This window comes from Pan paniscus, chromosome 18, assembly GCF_029289425.2.
Source record: "Pan paniscus chromosome 18, NHGRI_mPanPan1-v2.0_pri, whole genome shotgun sequence".
NCBI lineage: Eukaryota > Metazoa > Chordata > Mammalia > Primates > Hominidae > Pan > Pan paniscus.
This window is the reverse complement of record NC_073267.2, coordinates 3,774,036-3,795,172: the sequence shown is the minus strand read 5'-3', so window position 1 is coordinate 3,795,172 and position 21,137 is coordinate 3,774,036. Positions and strand designations below refer to the sequence as shown.

The 21,137-nt window shown below is 49.1% G+C and overlaps 1 protein-coding gene across 1 annotated transcript; it reads left to right on the top strand.

The window, feature by feature from the left end:
- The first annotated feature begins 983 nt into the window (after positions 1-983).
- Positions 984-20,734, top strand: MEFV (MEFV innate immunity regulator, pyrin). Its single transcript, XM_003815139.6, has 10 exons — positions 984-1,507; positions 3,025-3,657; positions 8,022-8,371; positions 8,798-8,893; positions 10,538-10,768; positions 11,237-11,259; positions 13,266-13,381; positions 13,568-13,600; positions 13,964-13,996; positions 14,162-20,734. Exons 1-10 carry the CDS (start codon positions 1,231-1,233, stop codon positions 14,713-14,715), a joined length of 2,346 nt encoding a protein of 781 aa, XP_003815187.4. The 5' UTR covers positions 984-1,230; the 3' UTR covers positions 14,716-20,734.
- The last annotated feature ends 403 nt before the right edge of the window (positions 20,735-21,137 follow it).

The window sequence follows — 21,137 nt, the reverse complement described above, 5'->3', positions numbered from 1 at the left end:
AACGGTCAGAAGTAGGTAAGTGAGGAGTCAGTTCACCCTACATGTAATTTTTCATTTATTTATTTTTTTTGAGACAAAGTCCCGCTCTGTCGCCCAAGCTGGAGTACAATGGCGCAACCTCGGCTCACTGCAACATCTGCCTCCCATGTTCAAGTGATTCTCCTGCCTCAGCCTCCTGAGTAGCTGGGAGTACAGGTGCGTGCCACCATGCCTGGCTAATTTTTGTATTTTTAGTAGAGATGGGGTTTTACCGTGTTGGCCAGGCTGGTCTTGAACTCCCAACCTGAGGTGATCCACCCACTTCGGCCTCCCAAAGTGCTGGGATTACAGGCGTTAGCCACTGTGCCCTGCCCCCAACATGTAACTTCTGTTAGCTTCAAAGCCACCTCTGGGGCCCTGCACCACATATGAGCTGAAGGACACCCGTGCCTTTTCACCCGTGTAGCTCCAGCATCTTGGCACACTGTCTAGAATGTTCAATGAATGTGCACAGAAGAGCATTCTGGCTCCAGGGAGCGAGGACTGAGTCAGCTCTGGGAACAGATGAGTCAGGCTGGTGGTCCAGGCATTGCTTTTCAAGCCCTTCATGTGGCTGGAAGAACCAGTCAACTGGAACCGGATCAACAGGGGTGATGGCATGGCAAGAGTTATCTCCTGGCAGTGCCCTTCTGGCCTCACTTGCCTTCTTGAGCCAGGAAAGGCAAAGCTCACAGGACTGTATTCAGTGCCCACCCCTTCCCCCGTCCTGTGCCATTGGCTCTGGAAGGTCCGTGAAACCCCGAGTCTGGAGGAGAACAGTTGACCAGCAGGGCGGGCCCTCAGCATAGTCCTCTCTGTTCCCACTCACCCGCTCTGCCAGCCCCAGATCCTGGCAGGAAGGAAGATTGGAGGGGGTGTCTGGAATCCAATCCCAGACCTTCCCTTGCAGACTTGCCCATCTGTCTGTGGTCTAGTGTGGAGGCGAGGTCCAAGGTTTGGGAGGGGTGTGGGGGCACATGTCTGCCAAGGCATGGAGCCCTCCCAGCTGGAAAATCCTCTGAACCTGTAAGAAGAGAACACAGCTGGCATGGACACACCCTTACCCTTAGTCTCAGTTCCCACCAAGACACAGAGCATTTCCTGCGCCTTTTCCGCTATTTCACAACCTGCCTTTTCTTGCTCACCAAGGACAGAGGCTTCTTTTCCTACCAGAAGCCAGACAGCTGGCTCCAGCCTCTCCTGCTCAGCACCATGGCTAAGACCCCTAGTGACCATCTGCTGTCCACCCTGGAGGAGCTGGTGCCCTATGACTTCGAGAAGTTCAAGTTCAAGCTGCAGAACACCAGTGTGCAGAAGGAGCACTCCAGGATCCCCCGGAGCCAGATCCAGAGAGCCAGGCCGGTGAAGATGGCCACTCTGCTGGTCACCTACTATGGGGAAGAGTACGCGGTGCAGCTCACCCTGCAGGTCCTGCGGGCCATCAACCAGCGCCTGCTGGCCGAGGAGCTCCACAGGGCAGCCATTCAGGGTAAGCGGGCCCAGGCCTCCTCCTCATCCAGCGCTGAGTGCTGGCTGCTTTGTGGGAAAGGGGACCAGGAGCTCAGAGCAGCTCACTCTGACTTGGGGGTTGGGAGTCTCAGGTCTACCAAAATCCAGATGACTTTAGTTCCGGAACGTCCCTTCCTTCACTCTGGCCTTTGGAACTGGGTTAGTAAACTTCCTTCAGGCTCCTAATGGGTTTTTTAAGAAGCAGGTCAGGGTCAGGAAAGGCAGGAGCTGGAACACCTGTTCTTTGAGACTGCTTCACTACATTTATGATTAATACTCATGTCAGACAAACATCTCTAGGTTAGCAAAAAGGGATTGCTATGCAATCATATGAACGGGGTTGGTATAGAATCTTCTCAGTGCTGTTCACCATGTTGGCCAGGCTGGTCTCGAACTCCTGACCTCAAGTGATCCTCCCGCCTCAGCCTCCCAAAGTGCTGGGATTTCAGACATAGGCCACCGTGCCCGGCTTATTTTTATTTTTAAAACGTATAATCTGGGTTTTGCTGACCTGTGTAAGATCTTATTTGAAACAGTTGTCCTGCTTAAAACGTTTGAAAAGTACTATTTGAGAAATATAGACTAGGCATGGTGGCTCACACTTATAAATAATCTCAGCACTTTGGGAGGCTAAGGTGGGTGGATTGCTAGAGCTCAGGAGTTTGAGACCAGCCTGGGCAACATGGTGAAACCCTGTCTCTACCAAGAATACAAAAAAAAATGAGCCAGGCGTGGTAGCACACACCTGTATTTTCAGCTATTGAAAAAACAGAAAACAGGCTGAGGTGAAAGGATTGCTCGAGCCTGGGAGGCAGAGGTTGCAGTGAGCTGAGATCACATCAGGGCAACAGAGCAAGATCCTGTCTCAAAAAATAAAATAAGAGAGAGAGAAATATATAGCAACATCAAGCATGTTCTTACTGAATGGTAATTGACTGCCATTGTCTAGGAAGTCCTGAACTTTTGTTTTTGAGATGGAGTCTTGCTCTGTCACTCAGGCTGGAGTGCAGTGGCCCGATCTCAGCTCACTGCAACCTCCACATCCCGGGCTCAAGCGATTCTCATGCCTCAGCCTCCTGAGTAGCTGGGACTACAGGTGTGCACCACCGCGTCTGGCTAAGTTTCTTATTTTTAGTAGGAACGGGGTTTTGCCATGTTGGCCAGGCTGGTCTCGAACTCCTGACCTCAAATGATCCTCCCACCTTGGCCTCCGGAGAAGCTGGGATTACAGGCATGCGCCACCATGCTCAGCTTATTTTTGTATTTTTAGTAGAGACGGGGTTTCACCCTGTTGGTCTTGAACTCCTGATCTCAGGTGATTCTCCCGCCTCGGCCTCCCAGAGTGCCGGGAATACAGGCATGAGCCACCGCGCCCGGCCCGTTGTTTTCCTCAATTTCTAAACTTTAATATCCAAGGGGATTCTCTCTCCTCTCCCCTGAATCTTGGGCCCTAAACGTGGGACAGCTTCATCATTTTGCATCTGGTTGTCCTTCCAGAATATTCCACACAAGAAAACGGCACAGACGATTCCGCAGCGTCCAGCTCCCTGGGGGAGAACAAGCCCAGGAGCCTGAAGACTCCAGACCACCCCGAGGGGAACGAGGGGAACGGCCCTCGGCCGTACGGGGGCGGGGCTGCCAGCCTGCGGCGCAGCCAGCCCGAGGCCGGGAGGGGGCTGTCGAGGAAGCCCCTGAGTAAACGCAGAGACAAGGCCTCGGAGGGCCTGGACGCGCAGGGCAAGCCTCGGACCCGGAGCCCGGCCCTGCCGGGCGGGAGAAGCCCCGGCCCCTGCAGGGCGCCAGAGGGGGACCAGGCCGAGGTCCGGCTGCGCAGAAACGCCAGCTCCGCGGGGAGGCTGCAGGGGCTGGCGGGGGGCGCCCCGGGGCGGAAGGAGTGCAGGCCCTTCGAAGTGTATCTGCCCTCGGGAAAGATGCGACCTAGAAGCCTTGAGGTCACCATTTCTACAGGGGAGAAGGCGCCCGCAAATCCAGAAATTCTCCTGACTCTAGAGGAAACGACAGCTGCGAATCTGAACTCGGCAACAGAACCCCGGGCAAGGCCCACTCCGGATGGAGGGGCATCTGCGGACCTGAAGGAAGGCCCTGGGAATCCAGAACATTCGGTCACCGGTAAATTGTGTTCTTTCCTACTTTATATCGGCTGCAGAGAAAGAATGGCTGGCCGGGCACGATAGCTCATGCCTGTAATCCCAGCGCTTTGGGAGGCCAGGGCGGGAGGATTGCTGGAGGCCAAGACTTTGAGACCAGCCTGGTGAATGTAGTGAGACCCCCGCCATCTCTATAAACAAAATTAAAAAAATAAAAACCCAAAGGTTGGGCAGGGCGTGGTAGCTCTCGCCTGTAATCCCAGAGCGTTGAGAGGCCTGCACGGGAGGATCTCTTGACCCTAGGAGTTCCATACTAGCCTAGGCAACACAGTGAGACCCCATCTCTACAAAATACAATAGTGGCACGCGCCTGTAGTCCCAGCTGCTCGGGTTAACTTGAGCAGGCGGAGTTCCAGGCTACAGTGAGCTGAGATCATGCCACTGCACACCAGCCTGAGCAACGTAGCCAGACTCCACTTCTACAAAACTAAAAAAAAAATTAGCTGGGTATGGTGGCACACGCCTGTAATTCTAGCCACTCAGGAAGCTGAGGCAGGAGGATTGCTTGAGCCAGGGAGTTCCAGGCTGCAGTGAGCTGAGGTTGTGCCACTGCACTCCGGCCTGGGCAACACAGCAAGACCCTGTCTCTTAAACATTTTGGGGGAAAAAAAAAGAAAGGAAGAATGTCCAATTGAAAAAGGCAATCAGGTGTTATCAGTGGCCAAAGAATGGAGAAGGGGAGCTCACCTCTGCAGGCGTCTGCTTGCCAGGGATGGGAGGCAGGGGGATTTTAGAGTCCGGGGAGGGGAAGGGAGATAGGTAAGCAGGCCCAGGGCAGGGTTCCATATATGCAGGCGCTGTCCCCAGCATGCTTCTTCCTACATCGCATGGACACAAAACCCTGGCCATCTTCTTTTAGGGGAGGGACCTTTAGCCTTATAACAATGTGTAAATGATCTAAAGGTAACTGGAAGTCACCTCTTCCAGTTTGCACTGGTTTTGCTCTGATCTTAACTTCCTCTGGTTTTTGGCAAGGGATCAGGAGGCTCCAGGCCATCTGGATTTTTTTAAGCAGCTGTCCCTATAGGTAAAGAGACTAAAGAAAAACTGTAAAAGAAAAATGCCGCCAGTTTAGAGGGGACCGAGGCTGTCCAGGTGACAATTCCATGCTCGTGGTGGGGGCAGCATTCAGAAACACACTTTCCTTTTTTTTTTTTTTTTTTTTTTTGAGACAGAGTCTCAGTCTGTCTCCCATGCTGGAGTGCAGTAGTGTGAGCACAGTTTACTGCAGCCTCAACCTCCTAGGCTCAAGCGATCCTCCCACCTCAGCCTTCCAAGTAGCTGACACTATAGGTGCTCACCACCACACCTGGTTAATTTTTGTGTGTGTGTGTGTGTATTTTTTGTAGTTACGAGGACTGTCTATGTCACCCAGGCTGGTTTTGAACTCTTGGGCTCAAGCGATCCCCCTGCCTTAGCCTCTAAAAGTGCTAGGATTTCAGGTGTGAGTCACTACACCCAGCCTATGGAACACACTTTCCAATGCATTGTTGGCTGGAGAGGAGAAATCACAGCACTCAAGGAGGAGAAATAGAATTGGGGGTCCAGGCCGGGTGCGGTGGCTCATACCTGTAATCCCAGCACTTTGGGAGGCCAGTGGGGGCGGATCACCTGAGGTGAGGAGTTCGAGACCAGCCTGCCAACATGGTGAAACTCCATCTCTACTAAAAATACTAAATTTTGCTGGGCGTGGTGGCGGGTGTCCATAATCCCAGCTACTCAGGAGGCTTCGAGGCAGGAGAATTGCTTGAACCGAGGAGGCAGAGGTTGCAGTGAGCCAAGATCATGCCACTGCACTCTAGCCTGGGCGACAAGAGCAAAACTCTGTCTCAAAAAAAAAAAAAAAAAGAATTGGGAGTCCAGGGACCCCTGAGACCTGGGAGGGGAAAGGATGTGGTATGCTGCATGAGTCTTCAAATCCAGAAGTCCCTGGGTCTTCCCGTGAGAAAGGACCCTGGGATCTGGAAAACCTAGCATCCTTAGGAATAGTGACCTGAAAAGTACTAAAGTATTTCCCCCCTAATTTTCTTTTATCCCTACTGTATTTTTTTAAATTTTTTTTTCAGATATGGGGTCTTGCTATGTTGCCCAGGTTGGTCTCGAACTCCTGATCTCAAACAATCCTCCCATCTTTGCCTCCGAAACTGCTGGGATTACAGGTGTGCACCACTGCACCAGGTCCCCACTGTATTTATATCATTGGGATTCCTGGGTGTCTCCTAGGGCCGCTTCGTTAATCTGATGCAGGCTTAGACCCTGAAAAATGCATATATGCACAGCTTCACAAATGTCACATCAAATTTCAGGTAGTTCTTGGACACTCTGAAGTCCATCTTTAGAATCCAAGGGGTTTGTGGACACCAGGTAGAAAATCTGGGGAAGATTGGTTAAAAATACTCCCTCTCACAATAACCTCACAGCAATGCATCATCATGGGGTTGAGATTCTACCATTTGCCTTTCTCTCAGCAGAAAGGAAAGCCTATTGGCTAAAGCCCTAACTATCTACTGCTGAGGTAGTCATTAAAATTATGTATGGTTGTGAATAATAGAGACACCCAAATAACAGTAACCTCAACAGAAAAGAAGTTTGTACCTCCTTCACATAAATGATACACAGGCGGTCCCAGGCAGATCCGTGGGCCAGGACCCTGGGGTCCTGCTGTTGCTCTGTCCCACCAAATTTGTCCTCAAGCTTCTGCTCTCAGAAGGTGACGTCCTCATGCCAGGCAGCAAGATGGAGGAACAAAGGGGAATAGTATCCCTCGGGAAAGTTCTAGAAGTTTCTAGAAGCTGCTTGTGACACCTCCATTTACATCCCTTTGGTCATATTATTGTCAAATAGCCACAGCTAACTGCAAAGGAGGCTGAGAAATACAGGGCATTTGGGGAGCAATGGGAGGCAGGGAAACAGGGAACATGTGGACAATTAATTCTATCACGAGAGAAGGAGGGAGAATAATTTCTGGTGACTACTAGCAGTCTCATTTACAGATGTGCTGTGAATTTCTGGGACACTGTGAGGTGGGAGGAGGTAGCAGGGGCTAAAGGATTGAGTGTGTTTCTATTTCTTTTTTTTTTTTGAGATGGAGTCTCTCTTGGTCACCCAGACTGGAGTGCAGTGGCGCAATCTCAGCTCACTGCAAACTCCGCCTCCCGGGTTCAAGCAATTCTCCTGCCTCAGCCTCCCGAGTAGCTGGGATTACAGGTGCCCACCACCACGTCCGGCTAATTTTTGTATTTTTAGTAGAGACGGGGTTTCACCATCTTGGCCAGGCTGGTCTTGAACTCCTGACCTCATGATCCACCCTCCTCGGCCTCCCAAAGTGCTGGGATTACAGGCGTGAGCCACTGCGCTCGGCCTTGTGTTTCTATTTCTTCTTGTATCTCGTGGCATGTCTGCTTATGAAGTTGCAATTAGAGTCTTGGAGTAGAGCTATTCATAACTGTTACGTCTTCATGATGAGTTCTACTCTTTAGCCCTATAATGCCCCCCTTCTTTGCTTTTTCTTTTAAGATGGCATCTTACTCTGTTGCCCAGGCTGGAGTGCAGTGGTGCAGCATTAACCTCCTAGGTTCAAGCAATCCTCCTGTCTCAGCCTCCCAAGTAGCTGGGATTAGAGGTGTGCACCACCACACCTGGCTAATTTTTTAATTTTTTGTAGAGGTGGGCTCTTGCCATGTTGCCCAGGCTGGTCTCAAACTCCTGAGCTTAAGCAGTCCTCCCACCTTGGCCTCCCAAAGCACTGGGATTATAGGCATGAGCCACCACCCAGCCCCTTCTTTGCTTTCATTTAATGGTTATTGAACTCATATGTGAGCAGTGGTCTATTTATTCCTTCATTCAATACTCATTTTCCAAATGCTTGCATTTGCCAGGTACTCTGCTAGGGGCTGGGATCCAGCTAGGAGCGAGGTACACAAGTCACCACCCCCTGGGAGCCTCCACTCACGTTATGGGCAGCCAGGGATGGGGTTCAAGTGGCAAAGGAACACTGGTCAGAATGTCTCTTTCCTTGGCATCACCTGCTAGATCTATGTCTGTGCAGGAGGAACAGCACAAGGCCATGGGTCTTTCTTTAGGATAAATGCCCAAGAATTCCAAGTCTCAGGAATGTCTGAGGTCTGGCCCTTAGCTGTCAGGCCCAGTGGCCTGTTTGCTTCCTCACTGGATGGAAGTCGGGGGAGGACAAGCTAGGAAGTGGGCAGAGTCTAACTGAGAACTCGCACATCTCAGGCAAGGGCTGTCTCCGCTGTGCTTTGTGATACCTCTGTATAAGCAACTTGGGTTTGCCATTCAGGGGATTTTTCCACTGCATGTCCCCAGGAAGGCCACCAGACACGGCTGCGAGTCCCCATTGCCACGCCCAGGAAGGAGACCCAGTTGGCGGTACCTGTGTGCGTGATTCCTGCAGCTTCCCCGAGGCAGTTTCTGGGCACCCCCAGGCCTCAGGAAGCCGCTCACCTGGCTGCCCCCGGTGCCAGGACTCCCATGAAAGGAAGAGCCCGGGAAGCCTAAGCCCCCAGCCCCTGCCACAGTGTAAGCGCCACCTGAAGCAGGTCCAGCTGCTCTTCTGTGAGGATCACGATGAGCCCATCTGCCTCATCTGCAGTCTGAGTCAGGAGCACCAAGGCCACCGGGTGCGCCCCATTGAGGAGGTCGCCCTGGAACACAAGGTAGGCACTCCCTGCCTGTGGGCTCTTCTCTGCCAGGCACTTAGACACACTGGGCCTTACTTCATTTTCCCAACAACTCTGGGATGTTGGTGCATTAACCAGCATTCTTGGGCTGGAAATGGCAAGAACACAATATAAACCAGTCCAGCAAAGAGGGGAGCTACAGGTTTATGTTGCTCAGAGATCCAAGGGGAGCTGGCTTCAGGTATGGCTGAATCCAGAGGCTCAGAGGAAGTGCCTCTCAGCTCTGCTGCCTTTGGCAATTCAGCCATTCCTCCCTCCTCTTTCCTGAGCACCCCTCCCCATGCCGCTGGCAGCAGCACCCTCAGCCTTGCTACCAGAAGGAGATGTTCCCCTCCAGAGTTGGCACCAGCTAAAGATGGCAGGAGCCAAATTCAAGCTTTTCAACAAGTGCTGTTTTTCCAGAAGAAAATTCAGAAGCAGCTGGAGCATCTGAAGAAGCTGAGAAAATCAGGGGAGGAGCAGCGATCCTATGGGGAGGAGAAGGCAGTGAGCTTTCTGGTAAGGTCAGAGGTGGCTGATGGCCCATCCGTCCCTGGGAGGAGGGTGGGAAGAGTGAGCAGGGGTCCCCGAGATTCTGCTGTGGTTCACAGGGCAGCAGGGATGGCCACCTCCTCTCAGGGGACAGAGGGTAACCAGCAGCCAAGGGTGAGCTCATCCCTGTAGAGGGAGACCACCTCCAGCAGGCTCTGAGGATCCTGTCATGCTTTCTCATACTCACCAGAAGATGATAGAGAGCAACCTATGCCGGTGACTATTGCAGAAAGATGGGATTGAGGAAAAGGGAGGAGAACGCCACTTTTTTTTTTTGTGACGGAGTCTCGCTCTGTCACCCAGGTTGTAGTGCAGTGGTGTGATCTTGGCTCACTGCAACCTCTGCCTCCCGGGTTCAAGCGATTCTCCTGCCTCAGTCTCCTCAGTAGCTGGGATTATAGGTGAGTGCCACCATGCCCGGCTAATTTTTGTAGTTTTAGTAGAGATGGGGTTTCACCATGTTGGTCAGGCTGTTCTCGAACTCCTGAACTCGTGATCCGCCCGCCTTGGCCTCCCAAAGTACTGGGATTACAGATGTGAGCCACTGCGCCCGGCCAAGAACACTTTTAACTTCAAATTTTACTCTCTGTTTTTTTGTTTTGTTTCCAAGATGGAGTCTCGCTCTGTCACCCAGGCTGGAGTACAGTGGCACGATCTTGGCTTGCTCCAACCTCCACCTCCCAGGTTCAAGCAATTCTCCTGCCTCAGCCTCCTTAGTGGCTGGAATTACAGGCGCCTGCCACCGCGCCTGGCTAATTTTTGTATTTTTAGTAGAGACGGGATTTCACCGTGTTGGCCAGGCTGGTCTCAAACTCCTGACCTCAGGTGATCCACCTGCCTCGGCCTCCCAAAGTGCTGGGATTACAGGTGTGAGCCATCATGCCTGGGCTGGTTTTTTTGTTTTTTAGGGTTTTTTTTTTTTTTTGAGATGGAATCTCACTCCATCATCCAGGGTGGGGTGCAGTGGTGCAATCTCGGCTCACTGCAAACCTTCACCTCCCCAGTTTAAGCAATTCTCCTGCCTCAGCCTCCCGAGTTGCTGGGACTATAGGCACATGCCACCACTCCTGGCTAATTTTTGTATTTTTAGTAAAGACAGAGTTTCCCCATGTTGGCCAGGCTGGTCTCGAACTCCTGATCTCAAGTGATCTGCCCAACTCAGCCTCCCAAAGTGCTGGGATTACAGACATGAGCCAATGCACCCAGCCCAAATTTCCCCATTTTATAAGACAACATTTATATTGGATTAGGGACCCACCCAATCCCAGTAGGACCACATCTTAACTAATTACATCTGCAAGAACTCTATCTCCAAATAAGATCACATGCTGAGTACTGGGGGTTAGGGCTTCAACATGTAAATTTTGGAAGGGACACAGTTAAACCTTAACACCAGGTTTAAGGACATTTTCCCAGAGCTAGCCCCAGCCATGCTCAGTCTTTTCTGGAAGGTTCCAGACAATATCGCCTCCTGCTCTGGAATCTAGGCCTTGAAGAGGCAGCAGAAGCCCACCTCTTATCCACCTCCAGGAGGTGGGCTTCTGGGGGTTCCTGGACATACACGTCCACCACAGCACAGACCCCCATACCTCCCTGTCCTCTGCTCCCCAGAAACAAACTGAAGCGCTGAAGCAGCGGGTGCAGAGGAAGCTGGAGCAGGTGTACTACTTCCTGGAGCAGCAAGAGCATTTCTTTGTGGCCTCACTGGAGGACGTGGGCCAGATGGTTGGGCAGATCAGGAAGGCATATGACACCCGCGTATCCCAGGACATCGCCCTGCTCGACGCGCTGATTGGGGAACTGGAGGCCAAGGAGTGCCAGTCAGAATGGGAACTTCTGCAGGTGGGTGTGCCTGGGCCCGGCTTTCTTGGGTCCCCTGTGCCTATCAGGATGCCTCAGGCTCCCAGCTCTGCCATCAGCTGTGCTGGAACAAGTGGGTGAAGCCCCTAAGGCCTAGGATAGGACTTGGTCTTGGTGACCCACAGTGCCTCTTGTGCCCAGACCCCTTTGATGAGGTCTCTCAGGAGCCCAGGGTGGCCTGGTATCCATGGGATCCCTGCCATTTCCCAGAAGGGATCAGCAGGGCTTGAGGGCGGTTCCATTGCAGGCCTCGCCACCTGGGATGCCTGAATTCCCATGGTTAGGATTAGAATTGAAGAAAGGTGCTCCACTTCCACTGACACCCTAGGGCAGGGAGCCCTGGTAAGTGCAGCGGGGAGCTAAAAGTCCAGGAGCCCAGAAGTAGAGGCCAGGAGTCAGCCCAGCCACTAGGAGCCTGGTAACTGACAGTTTCCTTCTTTTTTCTCCTAGGACATTGGAGACATCTTGCACAGGTACAGCGAGGTCCTGTGGTGTACCCTGGGGTGTCTTGCAGAAAGCATTTGGGGGAGACAGTCCCGGAAGGGACCTGGGAGGGAGATGTTCCCAACCCCGGGGTCTGTGATTCCAGACTCCTCCTTTTTTCTGCAGCTTCCCAAAGCCTCTCTGGATTTGATAGGGAGAAGGGCATCTGGTCAGCAGGGAGGCTGGCCGGGTGTGGAGCTGCAGACTGGGAAGGGTGAATTCAGCCCATCCTGCTGAAACAAGATGGAGGCTCCCTAAGAAACCTTCCAAGTGCATTGTGTCCCGTGCAGTTCATCTGATGAAAACTGCCCCTTCAGGCCTACTGGTGGCCTTGGGAAGCTTGTTTGGAGTGGAGCTGGGCTAAGCCCAGCAGGAAGGGGAGGGGAGGGACAGGAAGAGGCTAAGCCTTAAAATCACCTGGGAGCTTTACAAAATCCCGGTGTCCTTTTGTGTCTGGCTTCTTCACTTAGCATAATGTCTTCGGGCTTCATCCATGTTGTAACGTGTATCAGAATTTATTTCCTTTTTATGGCTGAATCGTAGTCCAGTGTGTGTTCATACATTTTGCTTATCCATTCATGGATATCGGGACTTCTTCTAACTTTTCGTTTGTGAATAATGTTGCTATGAACAACGGTGTACAAATATCTGCTTGAGACCCTGCTTTGTTATTTTGGTACCTACCCAGAAGTGGAACTGCGGGACCACATGGTTGTCCTGTGTTTAATTTTTTTTGAGGAACCACCATCCTAATTCTCACAGGGGCTGCATCGCTTCACATTCCCACCAGCAGCGCACAGGGGCTCCAGTTTCTCCACATCTTTGCCATCACTTATTTTCTTCTGTTTCTCTCTCTCTCTCTCTCTCTTTTTTTGAAGACAGCGTCTTGCTCTGTCATCCAGGCTGGAGTGCAGTGGTGCGATCTTGGCTCACTGCAACCTCTGCCTCCCAGGTTCAAGGGATTCTCCCACCTCAGCCTCCCTAGTAGCTGGGACTACAGGAGCGTGCCACCATGCCCAGCTAATTTTTTTGGTAGAGACAGGGTTTTACCATATTAGCCAGGCTGGTCTCAAACTCCTGACCTCAAGTGATCCACCCGCCTTGGCCTCCCAAAGCGCTGGGATTACAGGCGTGAGCCACCGTGCCCAGCCATTTCTCTTTCCTTCCTTCCCTCCCTCCCTCCCTCCCTCCTTCCCTTCCCTCCCTCCCTCCCTCCCTCCCTCCCTCCCTCCCTCCCTCCCTCCCTCCCTCCCTCCCTCCCTTCCTTCCTTCCTTCCTTCCTTCCTTTTCTTCTTGAGACAAGGTCTCACTCCCATCACTAAGGCTGGAGAGCAGTGGCACAGTCACGGCTCACTGCAGGCTCAACTTCCTGGGCTCGGGTGATTCTCCTACCTCAGCATCCTGAGTAGCTGGGACTACAGGCATGTGCTACCACTTCCGGCTACTTTTTTGTATTTTTAATAGAGACAGGGTTTCGCCATGTTGCCCAAGCTGGACTTGAACTCCTGGGCTCAAGCGATCCCACTGCCCCGGCCTCCCGAAGTGGTAGGATTACAGGCATGAGCCACCATACCTGGTCTATTTTTTTCTGTTGTTGCTGTTTTTATAATAGCCATTCTAATGGATGTGAAGGGATACTTTGTTGTGTGTGTGTTTTTTTTCATTTATTATCTTTTTATTTCAATAGAAAGAAAGGGGTGTATAATCAATTTGACATAGATAATTCTAGTAGATAATATCAATGTCATTTTAAGTCCGTTCTGAAAACTCCTTGTGGTTTTGATATCCATGTCTTTAAAGCACCCCAGTACATGACAGTCTGTGGCCAAAGTTGAGGACCAGCATTTAGACCTCTGAATCCAGGGAAGACTTTTCTTTGTGTAGCTCAGTCTGGGCTAGGTGTGTCCTGTGGAGAATGTAGTTCATTTCCAGCTCACGGGTACTTGGGCCACCCCCTCGCTCCGGCCTTCTCTGGTCAACAGTCTTTTGTCTCTAGGGCTAAGACAGTGCGTGTCCCTGAACAGTGGACCACTCCTCAAGAGATAAAACAAAAGATCCAACTCCTCCACCAGAAGTCAGAGTTTGTGGAGAAGAGCACAAAGTACTTCTCAGGTAGATGGGCTTGGGAGAAGATTGGACGTGCATGCTCACTTCCTCCCTAAGATCCACATAGCCCAGAGCCCCTCACTTCCCGCCTCTTCCCCTGGTCTTGCTGACCTGCCTTCAACCTCTCCTCCATGTGTCCCTGACTGAGGGACCTAACTCCAGCTTCTCTCTGCTCCCTTTCCCACATTTTAGAAACCCTGCGTTCAGAAATGGAAATGTTCAATGGTGAGTCCAGTGGTAATGGTGTGTGCTGGCCTGGGGTTGTTGCAGTGTTCCCTTGTGCTGTTGACTTGAGGGGCCCTATTTAGAAGACAAAAAAAAAAAAACCAAACACCTGGAGCAAAGGTAGGAGAAAGGTCATGGCAGGCCCCCCAGGCTCTATGCGTGACTCATTGACTGAGTTGACTCATTAGACCACAGTCCCCAACATGGCCTGGGTTCCTGGGAGGAATGGGATTATACCCAACATAGCATGCAGGGCCCTAAGCAGGGGGTTCCTTGTCTTTCCTTGTTGTCAGGACAGTGTAATTTAGCCCCTCTTAATGCTAATCCTCAGGACTTTTTTCCCTATCTGATTTTTCTCCGTAGTTCCAGAGCTGATTGGCGCTCAGGCACATGCTGGTAAGTGCCCAGATCAAGGCAAGTGGCCCTGGCCTGCTGGATCCCTGTGCTCTCCCCGACCACGTTCCAGAAGAACTACCCTGTCCCTGTTTCCTGCAGGTGGGGAGAACCCTGTAGGGATGTTGCCCATGGACCCCTACCTAGGTATTCAAATTTTCTTTGCAGTTAATGTGATTCTGGATGCAGAAACCGCTTACCCCAACCTCATCTTCTCTGATGATCTGAAGAGTGTTAGACTTGGAAACAAGTGGGAGAGGCTGCCTGATGGCCCGCAAAGATTTGACAGCTGTATCATTGTTCTGGGCTCTCCGAGTTTCCTCTCCGGCTGCCGTTACTGGGAGGTGGAGGTCGGAGACAAGACAGCATGGATCCTGGGAGCCTGCAAGACATCCATAAGCAGGAAAGGGAACATGACTCTGTCACCAGAGAATGGCTACTGGGTGGTGATAATGATGAAGGAAAATGAGTACCAGGCGTCCAGCGTTCCCCCAACCCGCCTGCTAATAAAGGAGCCTCCCAAGCGTGTGGGCATCTTCGTGGACTACGGAGTTGGAAGCATCTCCTTTTACAATGTGACAGCCAGATCCCACATCTATACATTCGCCAGCTGCTCTTTCTCTGGGCCCCTTCAACCTATCTTCAGCCCTGGGACACGTGATGGAGGGAAGAACACAGCTCCTCTGACTATCTGTCCAGTGGGTGGTCAGGGGCCTGACTGAATGCCCAACACTGCATCTCTCTTCCTGCTTCTGGCCTTGTATCTTGCATTCACACTCAATAGTCACGGAATGCCGACTAGGTGCTAGCTGCTATGGGAAATGCAAAAATAACAAAATAGTTACTGTGCCCACGGAGCCTACCCGATTATAGCAGAGGTAAGTTAGGAACGAACATGTTAGTCAATCCGGGTGAAGACATGTACTGATGACACACCATGGATTTCAGAGGAGGAAGTACAGAGTCGTTGCATAATCCGCCCCTGGTGAGTGGCACTCTCAGGTGCTCCTGAACAGAAGATTTGGCCCTCATTTTCCCTCAGAACCCCACGGCAAGGATCTATGTCCCCTTGTTCTCTCTGCTTCTGTCTTGAGGATATGGGAAGCCTAGAGAAACGCAAGCAGACTGGATTGGGATAGAAGTATTTGTGTACCTGGATTAATGAACTATGATTTTTTTTTTTTTTTGAGACGGAATCTTGCTCTGTGGCCCAGGCTGGAGTGCAGTGGCACGATCTCAGCTCACTGCTACCTCCACCTCCCAGGTTCAAGCGATTCTCCTGCCTCAGCCTCCTGAGCAGCTGGGATTACAGGTGCATGCCACCACACCAGGCTGGTTTTCTTGTATTTTTAGTAGAGACGGGGGTTTCACCATGTTAGCCAGGCTGGTCTCGAACTCCTGACGTCAGGTGATCCACCCGCCTCAGCCTCCCAAAGTGCTGGGATTACAGGCATGAGCCGCCGTGCCCGGCCTATGATTCTTTTTTTTTTTTTTTTTTTTGAGACAAAGTTTTGCTCTTGTCGCCCAGGCTGGAGTGCCGTGGTGCAATCTTGGCTCACTGCAACCTCCGCCTCCCAGGTTCAAAAGATTCTCCTGCCTCAGCCTCCGAAGTAGCTGGGATTACAGGCGCCCGCCACCATGCCCGGCTAATTTTTTGCATTTTTAGTAGACATGAGGTTTCATCATGTTGGCCAGGCTGGTCTCAAACTCCCAACCTCAGGTGATCCACCCACCTCAGCCTCCCAAAGTGCAGGGATTACAGGCATGAGCCACCATGCCTGGCCATGATTCTTAAGAGAATTGACTGGGCCTCATGAATAAAAAAATTAGAAAATCTGGTCATTTGCATTTGTCACTCAATCACTGTGGAATCCCATTTCCCGACTGCATTTCATGAAGCAGATGGGACTACTGTATGGAAAAACATTTGGCATGTATTCCAAGTGTCAGATTATTCTGTCTTGGTTTGTATGGGAAAATCTGCGGGTTGTGGAATATTAGGTTCTACTTCACACACATCCCGTGCATTTGTCCTTCATTTAAAGAGATGTAAAGGGGCCGGGCATGGTGACTCACATCTGTAATCTCAGCATTTTGGGAGGCAAAGGCGGGTGGATCGCCCGAGCCCAGGGATTGAGACCAGCTGGGCAATGTGGTGAAAACCCGTCTCTACAAAAAATACAAAAATTAGCCATAGGGATGGGGGTGGGAGGATGGCTTGAGCGCAGGAGATCGAGGCTGCAGCAGTGAACTGAGACTGCACTACGGCAATCCAGCCTGGGCAACAGAGTGAGTCCCTGTCTCCAAAAAGTGGATGTAAGAAGAAAAAATCAAATGAAGATTAAATTCCAAACTCCTATGCCAACTCCTCTGTCTTCACTACTAGAGTGTAGATTGGACTCAGATACTCCATGGCTATGATGAGAGCAGGTAAACTTGCTGGGCTTTCCTCCACGAGTTTTATTCTATAAGAGTAATCCACATCCCAGGACAGTTCACATGACCTACAGCTTAGCTGTTCCCTGCGGTGGCTCATGTCTTATTCCCGATTCTCCCTTGTTATAAGCTTTTCATGAATATCTTTGTGTATATTTTCCACCACCTCACCATATACATATTTTTTCTCCTGTGTTATTCCTAAAATGGTTCCTGAATGTGAAATATCTGATAATGCTTCCTACGGGTTGCCATACCATCCTTTGCAAAGATTTTTTAAATATTTCATGCCCAAAGCAATGACTGCCATTTAAAATTTTTTTGCTGATTTAATAGGGATGTAATGAGGCCTTACTTCTGTTTTATTTCATTACCTGTTAATGAGGCTGTGAATTTTTCCATGTGAATTTCTGCTTTTTGCTTCATTCTATGGGAATTGTACAGTTCCTTTGAATACTTGCTATTTGGAATCTACATATTGAACTTCGTGTTTTGCTGTACTTCTTCACACATGTTTTAGGCTGGGTGCGGTGGCTCACGCCTGCAATCCCAACACTTTGGGAGCCGGAGGTGGGCAGATCATTTGCATCCAGGGTTTGAGACCAGCCTGGGCAACATGGCAAAACCTCATCTCTACCAAAAAATACAAAAATTAGCCAGGCATGGTGGTGAGCACCTGTAGTCCCAGCTGCTCCGGAAGCTGAGGCAGGAGAATTGCTTGAGCCTTTGAGGCAGAGGCTGCAGTAAGCCGAGATTGTGCCACTGCACTCCAACCTCGGCAACAGAACACGACCCTGTCTCAAAAAATAAAAAAATTAAAAAAGGAAAACAAAAACATAAATGTTTTAGGTAGTACACATTTGAATCTGTCTGATGAAATTTCTCTGCCTAGTGGTTATTTCATGGAGCTCTAAATCCATACCATACAATGCACCCTTTTAAAGTGGAAAATTCAGTGTTTCTTAGTATATGCATTGTGTGTATAAATATCACCACTAATACCAGAACATTTTATCATATGTATTAGCAGTCACTCCCCATTCTCCCCCATTCCCCAGAGCATGTAAACCACTAAGCTACTTTCTGTCTCTATGGATTTGCCTATTCTGGACATGTGATGTTAAGTGGAATCATACAATATGTGAGTTTTTTGTGACTGATTCTTTTGCTTAGTATGTTTTCATGGTCCATCCACGTTGTAGCATGTGTCAGTACTTTCATCCTGTTTTATCACTGAATAATCCATTATATGATTACATGTATATATCACTTCTTGTTCATCCACTGATCACTTAGGGGACATTGGGTTGTTTCCACTTTTAGGCTAGTGTGAACACGTTATTGTGTGAACACACATTTCCATTTCTCTTGAGTTTATACCTTGAAATTGAACTGCTTGTTCACATGGTAACTATGTTAAGAAACTGCTGGCCGGGTGCGGTGGCTCACGCCTGTAATCCCAGCACTTTGGGAGGCTGAGGCAGGCGGATCACAAGGTCAGGAGATCGAGACCATCCTGGCTAACACGGTGAAACCCCGTTTCTACTAAGAATACAAAAAAATTAGCCGGGCGTGGTGGTGGGCGCCTGTAGTTCCAGCTACTGAGGAGGCTGAGGCAGGAGAATGGCGTGAATCCAGGAGGCGGAGCTTGCAGTGAGCCGAGATGGTGCCACTGCACTCCAGCCTGGGTGACAGAGCGAGACTCCATCTCAAAAAAAAAAAAAAAAAGAAACGGCCAAACTGTTTTCCAAAGTAGCTGGACCATTTTAGGTCCTTTCCAAAGTAGCTGGACCACCAGCAATATAGGAGGGTTTCATTTTCTCCACATCCTCACCAATAACATTTTTATGGTATTTTTTATTATAGTAATTCTAGTGTGTGTGAAGTGGTATCTCATTATAGTTTTGATTTGCATTCAAGATCTTTTAAATAGGAAATTCTTTCTTCACTTAGTTTTACTCCTAGATGATCAGATACTAAATTAACTCACCTTTCAAATAGTTGTTTTTTTCAACTACAAAAGGAACACTCGTTATTTGAAAATGTATGGATTTATAAAACATAAAAAGTGACAAATTCCTTCTAATCCTACTCCTTAGAGACAACCAATATTAACTCTCTTTCCCTCCCCCCTGGCCAACATTTCTAGAAAGCAACCGTTAACTCTTGTTGTTGTATATTTCTCCAGTTAAAAAAAAAAAAAAAAAAGCCTAGGCTGGGGGCGGTGGCTCACACCTGTAATCCCAACACTTTGGGAGGCCGAGGCGGGCAGATCACGAGGTCAAGAGATCGAGACCATCCTGGCCAACATGGTGAAACCCCCGTCTCTACTAAAAATACAAAAATTAGCTGGGTGTGGTGGCGGGCTCCTGTAGTCCCAGCTACTCAGGAGGCTGAGGCAGAAGAATTGCTTGAACCTGGGAGATGGAGGTTGCAGTGAGCTGAGACCATGCCACTGCACTCCAGCCTGGGCAACAGAGCAAGACTCCATCTCAAAAAAAAAAAAGCCTAATATTTTATTTTTAGAACGACTTATTTTACATACTGCTTTATAACTTGCCTGTTCACTTAAATTATCTCTTTTCAATGGTTCCGTTGGCTTCCACTGTATAAACATATCATGATGTAACCTTTTTTTTGGAGATGGAGTCTCCTTCTGTCACCCAAGCTGGAGTGCAGTGGCACAATCTTGGCTCACTGCAACCTCCAACTCCCTGGTTCAAACTATTCTCCTGCCTCAGCCTCCCAAGTAGCTGGGATTACAGGCGTGTACCTCTACACCCAGCTAATTTTTGTATTTTTAGTAGAGACGGGGTTTCACCATGTTGGCCAGGATAGTCTTGATCTTCTGACCTCATGATCCGCCCGCCTCGGCCTCCCAAAGTGCTGGGATTACAGGCGTGAGTTTTTCTTTAAAATGAGTTGAGAATTGACCATTACAAAGTTTATGAACAGTTTACTTCTTAAAATAGGAAGTGCCATATTGCCCTCTTAAATAATTGTATTAATTTGCTTTTAGAATACTGAATATTGTTTTTGTAATTATTATTTTAAATTTCATTTCTTTAATTGTATGTGACAATAGCCATCTTTTCATGTTAAGAGGCATTTATAGAGATACATATTATGTTTACACCCTTAATTTATGGTATCATTTCAAATCCATTTATGTCATTTATTTTACGGATTAGATTCTAAAAACAGGATTCCATCAAATTGTTTTAAAAAATCTTTTTCGTTCTTTTTTTTCCATCAAATTGTTTTAAAAAATCTTTATCGTTCTTTTTTTTTCCATCAAATTGTTTTAAAAAATCTTTATCGTTCTTTTTTCTTTTTTTCCCCGCCCCCACAAGATGGAATCTTGCTCTGTTACCCAGGCTGGAGTGCAGTGGCATGATCTCAGCTCACTGCAACCTCTGCCTCCCAGGTTCAAATGATTCTCCTGTCTCAGCCTCCTGAGTAGCTGGGATTATAGGCATGCATCACCACGCCCGGCTAATTTTGTATTTTTTAGTAGAGACGGGTTTCACTATGTTAGGCTGCTCTCGAACTCCTGACCTCTGATGATCTGCCCACCTCAGCCTCCAAAAGTGCTGGGATGAGCCACCATGCCCGGCCTATTGTTCTATTTTTTTTAAGGTTTTATTATTTTTAGTTACCAAATTGACATGTGCTCATTAAATGAAGTGACACAATAAAAAAAAAGTGTAATCTCCCCCTTTTCTCTATTTCCATTCCCTCCCTATGAGTAACCATTTTATTTTTATTTTACGTATTTATTTAGAGACAGAGTCTTACTACTCTGTCACCCAGGCTGGTGTGCCTGTCACTCAGGCTGGAGTGCAGTGGTGCGATCTTGGCTCACTGTAACATCCACCCCCACCTCCTGGGTTCAAGCAATTCTTGTGCTTCAGCCTCTTCCCAAGTAGATGAGATTACAGGCACCCGCCACCACGCCCGGCTAATTTTTGTATTTTTAGTACAGATGGGGTTTCCCCATGTTGGCCAGGCTGGTCTTGAACTCCTAACCTCCAGTGATCAGCCCACCTCTGGCTTCCCAAAGTGCTGGGATTACAGGCATGAGCCACTGCGCCTGGCCATCCCATGAGTAACCATTTTAATAGTCTATTGTGTATCCCTCAACACAAACATACACAAGGTGTTTTGTTTGTTCCAAAAATATAATTATGCATAATATATGTAGCTCTGCAACTTTTTCATGTAATATTTTATGGCCATCCCTCCAGGTGTACATATAGTTCCAATCCATTCTTTTTCATAGCTGGGTAATTTCCAGAGTATGAATACACCAATTTACTCCTTTCCTTACGTGTGAACATGCATGTCATTTCTAGTTTTTGTCACTACAAAGAATTCTACAAGAAATTTGTAGACATCAGATTCACAGATGAGATTGTGAAGGTCAAAGGTTACATACGTGTACTTTTAATTTTAATATATATTACAAGATGACTTCACACACCACACTACCAGCGAAAGGAGTGCCTATTTCTCCACCTTCATTGTTTGATAGGTGAAAAATGTGGTTCCCTTTAAAAGTGATAATCTTGACTAGTAGTGTGGTTAAGCATCTTTTTAAATGTTAATGACCAATTAGTTTTCCTCCTCTCGGGAAGAGCTCCTCATTGCCTTTGCTTTTTGTCAGTTGGCAGGGGTTCATTTCGTCTTAGGAATGTATAATCTTTTG